General features: G+C 42.0%; 2 protein-coding genes across 3 annotated transcripts; one reads left to right on the forward strand and one right to left on the reverse strand.

Moving 5' to 3' along the window:
* The first annotated feature begins 137 nt into the window (after positions 1-137).
* On the forward strand, positions 138-6108 carry cipca (CLOCK-interacting pacemaker a). Of its 2 annotated transcripts, none has more exons than XM_084568456.1 (4): positions 138-286; positions 1244-1357; positions 1800-1969; positions 3239-6108. In XM_084568456.1, exons 2-4 carry the CDS (start codon positions 1252-1254, stop codon positions 4043-4045), a joined length of 1083 nt encoding a protein of 360 aa, XP_084424582.1. In that variant the 5' UTR covers positions 138-286; positions 1244-1251; the 3' UTR covers positions 4046-6108. The 2 variants fall into 2 exon arrangements, with proteins under 2 accessions (XP_084424582.1, XP_084424581.1); XM_084568455.1 differs by having other exon boundaries at positions 1241-1357; positions 3239-6107.
* A 216-nt stretch (positions 6109-6324) lies between these two features.
* zdhhc22 (zDHHC palmitoyltransferase 22) lies at positions 6325-7538 on the reverse strand (the record flags this gene model as incomplete). The annotated part of the gene is made up of 2 exons (XM_084568470.1): positions 6682-7538; positions 6325-6602 (listed from the first exon to the last, which is right to left on the reverse strand). The coding sequence occupies exons 1-2, from the start codon at positions 7235-7237 to the stop codon at positions 6325-6327; spliced, it is 834 nt and encodes a 277-aa protein (XP_084424596.1). The 5' UTR covers positions 7238-7538.
* Positions 7539-10573: the final 3035 nt, after the last annotated feature.

Here is a 10573-nt window from a genome sequence, read left to right on the forward strand (position 1 = left end):
TTATGTGTGAATAACAAAACAATTCACCGCATAATTGTTATTTTTTGTATATATATAATTTGAAGCTCATTATAAATATATAAAAACGCCCACTTTGTCACGTTAGTGTGTGCCTGTGAGACCGCGCCGTGGGTTGTAGTAGATTACGTAAATCATAACGGCAGTTGGTAATAGCTAACATTAGCTAGCTATACCAAAGACGTGCAGCGACAACAGTAGAAACACGATTAACTCGGATTCCACTGCAGGCGGATACTCGTTTTCAAGAAAACGGCGTGTTGTTAAGGTTTGCAAAAATCACAGAGTTAGCTAAATAGCTTACGGATAGTCTCGTGATCAACTCGACAACAAGCTAATGCTATGTGTGTAGCTAGCGTAATTTAGCTAACTTGGGCTAACAGCGCAAGGGTAAATCAATAAACAAACATACTTAACGCAGAAAGCAGCTAATGTAACATTGTATATTTTCTTACTACAACAGCCTAGCTGTATAATAGAAAAAAACAATGTATGGTAAATTAACTGTTGTTAACAGTTTACAGATAGCGTTGATAAAGTTGCGTATGTAAACAACATTAGCTACAGCGTGTTACAGCTTATATTGTTTGGTCTCACTTTGTGTTTGTTATCATACTTTAGTAGCGAAAGTAGCGAAATTGTGAACAGCTTTATTGTAACTCTTTAAGCTAACTAATACTGTATTGTTGTTAAGAAGTGTAAAAGTTTAATGGCCTGTTCAAGGCATGATTTGACGATCAGCCACAACATTAAAACCACTGACAGGAGAAGTAAATAACATTGACCATCTTGTGACAGTTCATTGTGCTGCTGGGAAACTTTTGGACCTGGCATTAGTGTGGATGTTACTTAGACATGTAGCAGACCAGGCACCCCGCCCCATAACAACGACACTCCTTAAGGAGTGAATTCATGGCAGCAGCCATCCCCAACAAGATGTAGCCTGACACAGACACACACGCTAAAACACTAACAACATTCTGGTGCCAACTACAGATTAATTATTAGCCAATACAATCTTTGTTATGCCCAAGACCAAACAAGCTCCTGACACAAAAAAAATGCAAACAAATGAAATTACAACTTGAATAATAATGATATTTGACCTTAAACAAATCTGAAATTAAGGCAAAAGTTCATTCAACTTTTTCGGGCTTTCCAGGACTTTGTTCTGTCCAAATTCAGACAAACAATTTTGTTCTCGTTATCTAACTTTTTCCAGAAGAGATCAACATGAGCAGTTTTAGTAGACCAGACAGACACAGGACACCGCTGTTCACCAGGACACCACACCTTGGAACATCCAAGCATGACCTGGAGAGAGATTCAGGCTTCTCAGGTTTGATTCTGTTACATTACTCTCTGAAGGGTTGGGCCTTTAAGTTTTGGGTTTGTCTAGTTTAATTTTGGGTTGTAATTGTGGCATATGTCTTGTTCTGAATGTAATAAGAGTGAGATTATAAGGAGTGTGATTAGAAATTGCAACTGTCAATTCATAAATAAGGTCAGTCTATATCAAACCTGGAGATCTAGGTCACATTTTCTATAGAGACTATTCTCTGTTGGAAATGACCCTTATTTACATGAGAGAGCTGACCTGGATTTTGTTTAGCCCTCATCATTAGGCTGATGGTATCCGTTTCCAAGCGCTTTAGAGATGCTTATCTACATCCACCACTGTTTTCGTACCACTAATCTTCCGCCGCTCTGCACACAACTGAAATGTAAATCTGTTTCTTCTAAACATAATGACAGCCGTATGCTTGTCCCCTCGTCCTCAGATGCCAGCTCTGAGTACCTCAGTACGGTTGAGCTGACGGACTCTGAAGACATAGGACGGAATGGGTCGGTAGTCGGCCAGGAAGCGACTGGTCCGCAGGTGGCTGTGATGGGAGGCTCGTACACTGGACTTTCTCCAATGATCATCATGAACAACTTTGTCTTAAAGCAGGTAAAATACAGCTGTGTGTGTCTATGTGTGTATTTCCCTATTCTTGGGGTGTTTTACTGCACTGTTGAATTTAAACAGTAGCACACAATGGATAATAAATCATTAACTTTTCATTCATTAATGGTGGCTTTGCATTTGCTATTAACCATGAATTTTCCTCAACTAACTTTGTCACTGTGTTGGTTTATTATGGTTACAATAGGTTAACTTGCCCTTATAGATTGGTCAACAGCTGAAATTTATTTTTTCCGTTCCCTGTTCTCATTTTGTCATAATTGGGTATTTTATTAATCCAGACATTTATTTCCAATTCTTACTTTGAGTTAAGAGTGTAACTAAGATGCCTTAAGGTGATATATGGTCGCTCGTCATACCTACGTCCCCTGTTCCCTACCCCGTAGCCTGCCGTGCACCTCCCCAGAAATGTAACGACACGGAGCACAACACCTCTGATTGGTTTGAAACGCATTTGCTCCTCAACATCCCTCAGCAGCCGGACAAGCACACATATTCTCACATCTTCTGCCTCCTGACGTTATCTACTTCTCTCCTTTTTGTGTTGCAGTGATTTCAGTATAAGTAACTAGAGATGTCAAGTTGCCCTCCAATCCGATACGATCTGTTAATCTTCGATATCGGCCAGTCCGAGCCCAGATCCTATCCAATTAAATAAACAAAATTTCCTCCCCTGGAGATTTATAAAGGCTTTTTTTTTTTTTTTTATCTCATATCATCTTATCCTAGATCACATGTGCACCGTACAACTTTATAAAGTACAGTTTATAGGGCTGTCAAAGCTAATGTCGCAAGGAGAGCGTTGCACGTACCTTTGCTCCAGAAGCTCCAACACATGGTAAAAACTTGTGTTCTCTACAACCCATAAACTCTGTAACCCTCTCTATAATATTTTTCACTTGACGCAGTCTCCAGGAAACTTTTCTCTTATTTTAAACACAGAATTCAGCGTTTTTTGTTTCGGTGCAGCCAAATACACTCGGCGTATTCCTGTTTATTTTCTTCTCGTTTTTGCTGGTGGCAAATCAAGGTGGTAGTATTGAATAATGATATCTTAGTACCACCTCGCATTTTAGCATCATCATTACAGAACAATGCTTGCAGGAGCATAAAGGGTTGACATTTATTTTAAAACATTTATTTTAAAAGGTAACACTTTGTTTTGAATATCCTGCTTGTATTTAAAAAAAACTACTGTACTTTAAGTTTTAAATTCTAGATTAAAGAGTGATGTGAAGGTTTTCTTTTCTCTAGCCTTCCTCCATGACTCCAGCAGAAAAACAGTGGGGCTTTCCTTCACCACTGGAAGTGATGCCCCAGTCACAGGTGGTTCTTCTTCAACCCATGGTCCCAAATGGCAGCAGCAGCAGCTCTCCTAAGACAGGCTCTGAAAATGTGCGACAATCAAAAAGCTACATGCCCATCCTCAAGTCGTATCCCAAAATCGCCCCGCACCCTGTTGACAGGCCCACCAAACGGGTGGGATCCTCGAGGGTGAGGGGGAGTGCCACGTCAGGACACGACCAGCGACAGAGGAGGCACCATCACAGCCACAGGCCCTACAGTTCCCCGAGTCCACAGCCCGCAGTGCAGACGACGACGACAACCCAGCCAATCGCCAACTTTGAAGCAGCAAACAACCAAGCACAGTCAGCCGAGAGTCAGGAGCAGCTTGCTGACAAGTCTCTATCTTCACTAGCAGGAAGCGTCTCTCTGCCTTCCTACACAAATGAATTTAGGACTGTGACGGACAGCAGCAGGATGGATGATGACGATTACCAGGACGCCCTGTCAGATCACAGTACCAAACTGAAACGCTTCAGCAATACCTACAACATTCTCAGCAAGTCGGGCCTGCTGGGGATTACCATGCGCACAAAGCAGCTGATCAAGGAGAATAAGCGCACACAGGGCCAGCTGCAGCAGCTTAAAGAGCAAACGGCTCTGCTGCTGGAGGCTCTAAGCAGTGGAGAACCACAGCTGTGGACTAAACTCCAGCTCTCTCTGCAGGACGCAGAAAAGGAACAGTGGGGCACTAAAGCTCAGAGAGTCCTGGCGTAATATGTTTGTGGAACGGCAGTTTTGAATCTGCATGCAGGAGAATCAGTCGAGAAGCATATTTGGTGAGAAATCACATAATCAAATCTGAACTAAACTACAAGCGTTCACACTTTGATCCGGTGGCGAAAGTTATGGATTAGGAGAGCAAAATACAACTGTTGGTTTGAATCTGAAGCACAGCCACTATTCAGAAATGGGAACTACAAAGCATGCTTATATTTCAAACCCTTGCCTATAACAAAATTTTTGCCTCTGCCGTTTCAAAATAGCAAGAATCACTTGCAAATAGGGCTATGGCTTCTGTGTGTCGAACTCCTAAATACATTAACGCATGCCTTACAGAGACGGTGCGGTTGTTTCCTTATAGAGGCCGTGAATGTCATTGCTGTAGAGAAGATATGAACATACATTGTACTTTTTAGATCAGATAGAAAACCTGATGGATACACGTCCATCATGCGTCTTTAGTCAACAGACAACTTGTCAGTTTTTTTTTCTATATCCTTTAAGTGAATGAATCTCGATGAGCTTCTTTTGTAGGGACGTGTCTATACTGACGGCTTGTTTTACGCTGTTTGACATTGTTTTGTTTTTATATACATATATATGGGTTTATTAGTTCGTGTCAGTTATTATTTATTTCCTGCAGCGCTTTTGACCAAGACTAGAGCTTTGTGAATAAAATAAAAAGACAAGAAGAAAAAAATAAGATTATTTTGCCAGTTTACTCATAGAGTGAGCTTCTTGTTTGACAAGAGTTGATAAAGGAATTTACATAGTAGCAATTGCTGTAGCCACATAATTGTCTTGCCTTGGGATCTGTTGCTGACATCTTCATTCCTACTGTTTTGATATGATGTACAGTAATACTAATTGAAACTTAAAGACAAAAAGATACAGCTGAACGTTTAGCTTCATATTACAGACTCTTGCTCTTTAGTGACAAAGTTACTGAGCTTTGATAGAATAATGTGAATATAAATGTTGATCTGGATGCCTGTGCCTTTTAAGTGTGTTTGTACTTCATATCAGTGCTTGAGCAGCTTATTTTACGCTTCACGTGAAAGGAAGTTGAATGTTTTTGAGGGGTGTCCAAAGAGTCCCTATTCTTTGTTGAATTTGTAAAACAAACCACTTGGATACAGAGTGACTGTATCAAAACATCAGCACAAATGGTTGACTTTTATTTATTTGAGCAACTAAACACTGTTGTAATGTTTTCTGTTGTTGAAACCTTTTAAAACGGCACTTAAAGGAGGATGACAGGTTACTTTTGGGGTAATTGTTTTCTTGTTATTGTGAAGTGTGCTTTGTGTATCATCTTTCCTTCAGAAGGAAGTCGCACAGTTAAACTGTTGATTTCTTCTCAGTCATTTATTGCACTTCTCCAGCTCAGAGTGTGTCATTATTAAAGACAAAATCTGACCACTTGGTGTGATTTGCTTTTATTGGTATAACAGGAATAGACAAAATATCTCTAAAAAGTGTATTTCTTGAAACCCAAAACATCTTTGACGTGAAGTCCAGTATGTCAGTAGCTGTAGCCACAGCGCAACAGTGAAAAGTTCATAATATTATTATGCAGAGTGGCCTATCTTTAGCAGTAATACCTCATCTTTGGGGTGATTTAAAAGCATGTTATGGCACGTGGTGAATAATACCCTGGATAATTATATGATCCACATTCCCCCCCACCCATTCTTGTAAAGGAGGATATTACTGTATCTTTGTCAAACTGTCACATTAGTGTAAAAAAACATACAGTTCACTGTCAAAGCTGGCAGTTTATGCTGAATACACGCTATAGTTTCCTCGTCTGATAGCCCTTAACATCAAAGTGGATTACTGTCATAGAAATGACCCTAAGTTTCCTGAATGTCACATTGTAGGCATCCTATAAGGAAGTGTGGAAGAACAAAGCACTTTGACTGGTAATCTCAGAGCACCGCATGGCACAGGCTGTCAAATAACAAAACTGCAAAGCTACGAATGCATGCAAAGCCTTCTTTATATTCGGATGCAAGCATTGCATGTAAAATAGCTGGATTTCCAAAATGACCAAATTATACGTCTTAATATTGCCTTTTAAAAAGCTACTTAAAGGATACACTTACACTATGCACTTATTTGACATTGCTTGTATGGCTCCTGTCCTTAAAGGAATGTGTGCTAACAGCTAGCTATTTCATGGACGTCATAAAGCGTCCACTTAGAATTTCAAATCAATCACTGCATGGATCCAGAGTTTCAGCTATGGGGAGCTTCTGTTTTTACATCTCTCAGTCTTGTTTGTGTGCGTCTGCGTCTTCAGAGCACGTCTCCACTGTCTGCACAGGCAGGATAAGGCCGAGGATCCAGCGCGTACCAAAAACATCCTTTAGGTTGGCTCTCCAGGGGCTGCGACTCTCCACCAGCTCCCCTCTCTGCATCTGACACCAGGTCTGTCCCCGGGCCACCAGCAGCACCTGCTGGCAACAGAAACCTGCGCAGACCAGGCCGATGCCCAGCCACACGTAGAGCATCAGCACCAGGAACAACTGCAAGCCGGGGATCGTTCCTGCGAGGAGACATTGAGAAGTAAGACATTAATGTTTCAGCAAGCCTGATAAATGATCTGTTTTTGTTAGGAAACTCACCCATGAAGAAGTAGCCAGTGGAGAGAGGGAGAAGGGTCAGGAAGGTCAGCGGGTTCTCAAAGGAGATGGAGTACTCCACTGTTAGAAAGGCCACTCCAAGAACCAAAGAGTACAGACACGTGCACGATGTGTAGATACAGAACATGATGAAGTAGCGCATGTTCTTGTTGCCGATGCAGTTCCCGGTGAAAAAACAGTGGTGATCCCTCTTGAGGATGACTTTCTTGCACAGTTTGCAGAAGTGGCGGCCGTTTAGGAGGTAGTGTGCGTCCACTTTGTCCGAGCAGTGCGGCGAACACACCGGGACCACAGTCTCGTTGGCACTTTCAGCCGGATATTTAATAGTCATCATGTAATTCCCTAACGCGTTGAACATCAGGAAGAGGAAAGCCACCGTGTGGAGGGCTGTCGACGCCGTCAGCGACGTGTCTGGGTTTGGGAAGATTGCCGGCATGAAGAAGCCAAAGTGCAGAACAAAGGTGGCTGCTGTAGCCATGAAGAAGTACGCAGGGGCTACGGCGTTAAGAAGTCTGAGTTTCAGCATCCTGGTGAACATGTCTGAGAGGGAAGAACACACAGTTAGCAGCAGGAGTGCAAATCCATTTACTCAAGAACAGAAGACACGTTATAAAAGACATTTTAGATCTCATAGTGATGTTTACACATCAAAGGCATCACTACCTATAATACATTAATAGGACACATTTTAAAGTGGAAAACTGGTCCAAAATAAATTATAAATGAATTAAATTTACTCTTTGTACATTTTTAAATGTTTAATTTTGCTCGTGGAGAAGAAACTTCCTTGAGGTACTTAAATGCAACACCTGAGGACATCAGAAATTTGTGATTAGCATATTATCACAAGATAATTAACAAATACTAGAGCAAATAATCGCCCTCCAGTGATACAGTTTGATTTAGGACAGTTTTCATGGAGCATCTTACAGGAATAGGCATTAAAGAGAAAGTATGTCTGCTGCTGAGAAAACTCATTTCTGAGCTAAGTATGGTCTGGGGACTCTTAGGGGCCATGGAGAATACCAAGAATATCTTCTCCTTCTCTCTGTGAGCTCCTAACCTCCTAACAGCTCTGACACATGTACAAATCACAGGAAACGAAACCCACAAAAAAGAATGAGCTTCAACTCACTAATCCTAAAACTGTATCTTTATGAATCCTCCTCATCGACATTTAAATGCACACACAGGGAATCCCTACTGAAGGCCACTGCGTGCCGTAGATGAAAGAATGCCGCTACTACCGCCGCCTGCTCTCTAGTTTCTTAGATGATGAGATTATATCGTTGCCAGTGATGAGGTCAGTGGTTTTTTATTTCCGTTATTTTATCTCCGTGGCGACACATCTGCCTACCTGCAGATGTCAGAGGAGGCGCGCGGAGGAGAGCGGAGGAGAGCGGAGGAGCTGTCCCTTCAGCACCACGGTGGCTCGGCTCAGATCTCAGCTGCTTCTTTCAAACGAACACGAGAAGGTGTCTCTGAGCCACATCGACGTCTTTTCCATCACCGGGGTGTCTACTTCTTTGTCTACCGCCGCCTGCTGGTCCGGAATCGTCTATTTCACTCCTGTAGTTTTTTATTTTTTATTTTAATTTCTCTCTTTTATTATTGTTTAATTTCACCTTCCTGGTCAGAGCAGGTGTTTATAGACTTTCTTTATTAATAGCACAAACCCAAAATAACTGATAAAACTGATGTTTATATGTAAAACCTCAAACTGTAAAAACATAAGCAGTAAGTTATAGCTGAGTAAAAAGTGCAACAGTTTCCTCTGAAGTACACCTTAACACATGCATACAGTAACACTGCACTGCTAGCTCCTGATTATATACCAATATGTGTTCAGAAAGGGAGTCTGCAGAGGTTTGAGACAATGCAGGACAAATGCATCCAGCAGGTGGCAATGCATCCTCATTTATTTTAGCTCTCAGTCCTGAGTCAGGTTCGTGGTATAGGGACTGATAGAGGTGGCTACAGGTAACAACAGAACAAGGTTTAATCCCAGGGGAAACAGCAGTCTTCAATATATTTGCCATTAACAACTTCTACAATAAAAAACAAGACAATGACACGTTCAAGCACTGACTTCTTGCAGTAGTTAAGTCTGGACGAAGGCATCTGTTTTCAGTTTGTAGTAGTAGAGCAGGACATTGAATCTCTTTGGGTTGTTTTCTTCCTTGAATCACAAAACAACAACAAGTGCTGTCTGAGGACTGACTCCCTTGTAGAAACCACAAATTGCAGCATTCAAAATGGTTGAGCTTCTTTGGCTTCATAATGTGCCCACATCACTGTCCACACCACCACTGGACAACAACCTCTCCGTCCTAACCTCTTCCCCACCTGTGACTACCAGCTTTGCGTGAGAATGTTGACAACATCTCTCAGTCATAACATGGCGGTTATGTGTCTTGGTATTCTCCTTGTTTATCCTCTCTTGCTGCCATCTTCATCTTCTTTGTTTGGTCACCTAAGAGTAAAACAGATGTTCACTTTGGCTGAAGTCACGCGACTGACATGTCCCATCAAAAGCTTTTTGGCTTTGAAAAGACAGCTGATTGATTTCACTATATTTTGTTAGGAAATATTTGTCTTTTGTGTTGTCTTCAGTGTGGGATATTAACTATAAAATGTCTCTTCCACTCTTCACATGGGCCTTTCCTGTATTGTTGGCACCTTCTCCCGTTCCTGCAGTATCACCCTGAGATTTGAGACATTTCTGTTTTCCCTGCGGTGCGGTGCTGTGCAGCTCTTGGTGGCACTGATGAGATGGCTGCCTCTGCAGTGCTAATCAACCTCTAACAAAATCTGCAGCGGTGTCTGGTACTCCCTTGTCCTGCTGACTCAAAAGGCTATCCAGCTTCTGTTATTTTTGGTGCACATACCCAAAAGTGCAGTTCACTCCATAAATCCAACTGGACCTCTGATTCCATTAAAGTGAGGAGGTCATAGACACTGACCACTCTACACCACACATCACCCTATAATCTTTCAATGTGTTGACACTGGATTAAGATTCATTCATTCATTTTCTATACCCGGTTATTCCTGTTAAGGGTCGTGGGGGTCTGCTGGAGCCTATCCCAGCTGTCATCGGGCGAGAGGCGGGGGTACACCCTGGACAGGTCGCCAGTCCATCGCAAGGAGATTAAGATTCTCAGAAAACATTTATCACTACAGTCTGTCCTGTCCCTTAAAGGAGCTCCTTATGTGACCACAACATTCACAATGCAACCAAACAAAATAGCATATGTAAACATTTGTATACATATTTTCACGAATGCAGCTTTTTGTATTATTATTGCTGGCCGGGCCTTTCTGCCCACCATCCAAAGACATGCTCATTAGGTTAACTGGTGATTCTAAATTGGCCGTAGATGTGAGTGTGAGTGTGAATGGTTGGCTGTCTACCTTGTGTAGCCCCGCCTCTCGCCCAATGACAGCTGGGATAGGCTCCAGCAGACCCCCACGACCCTTAACAGGACTAAGCGGGTATGGAAGATGAATGAATGAGGAAGCTGTAGCAATCACATACAGATGATGCATCCATATGGTCTGCTCTAAGCTCCACATTGAATACTTCCATGCACATTTATTTTGAACTGAAATTATTCAAGTTTTCCACGATAAAGATCCACGGTACAGAGTCCAACCACTGAAATGACTAGCCCACACAAAATGAAGCTTTGAATTCAGACTATTTGTTTGTTTAAACCAGTTACCATAAGACAATAATGTTAGGTTTAGATTTCTATGTGCCCAATCTTGACAAAGCATGTTTACCTTGCAGTGCAGACTGAGGAACTGACCTCCTGGAGATACTCCCTGATCTGCTGCTGAGTTTACCCTTTGCACAGGTGAGGCCCAATAT

Source organism: Chelon labrosus, assembly GCF_963514085.1.
Source record: "Chelon labrosus genome assembly, chromosome: 20".
Lineage (NCBI taxonomy): Eukaryota > Metazoa > Chordata > Actinopteri > Mugiliformes > Mugilidae > Chelon > Chelon labrosus.

What these genes read in the sequence shown, in the direction of transcription:
- cipca (XM_084568456.1), top strand. Translation starts at nt 1,252, where the DNA reads ATGAGCAGTTTTAGTAGACCAGACAGACACAGGACACCGCTGTTCACC. An exon ending in GAGAGATTCAGGCTTCTCAG is followed by an intron (nt 1,358 to 1,799) that starts GTTTGATTCTGT and finishes CCTCGTCCTCAG; the next exon opens with ATGCCAGCTCTGAGTACCTC. An exon ending in ACAACTTTGTCTTAAAGCAG is followed by an intron (nt 1,970 to 3,238) that starts GTAAAATACAGC and finishes TCTTTTCTCTAG; the next exon opens with CCTTCCTCCATGACTCCAGC.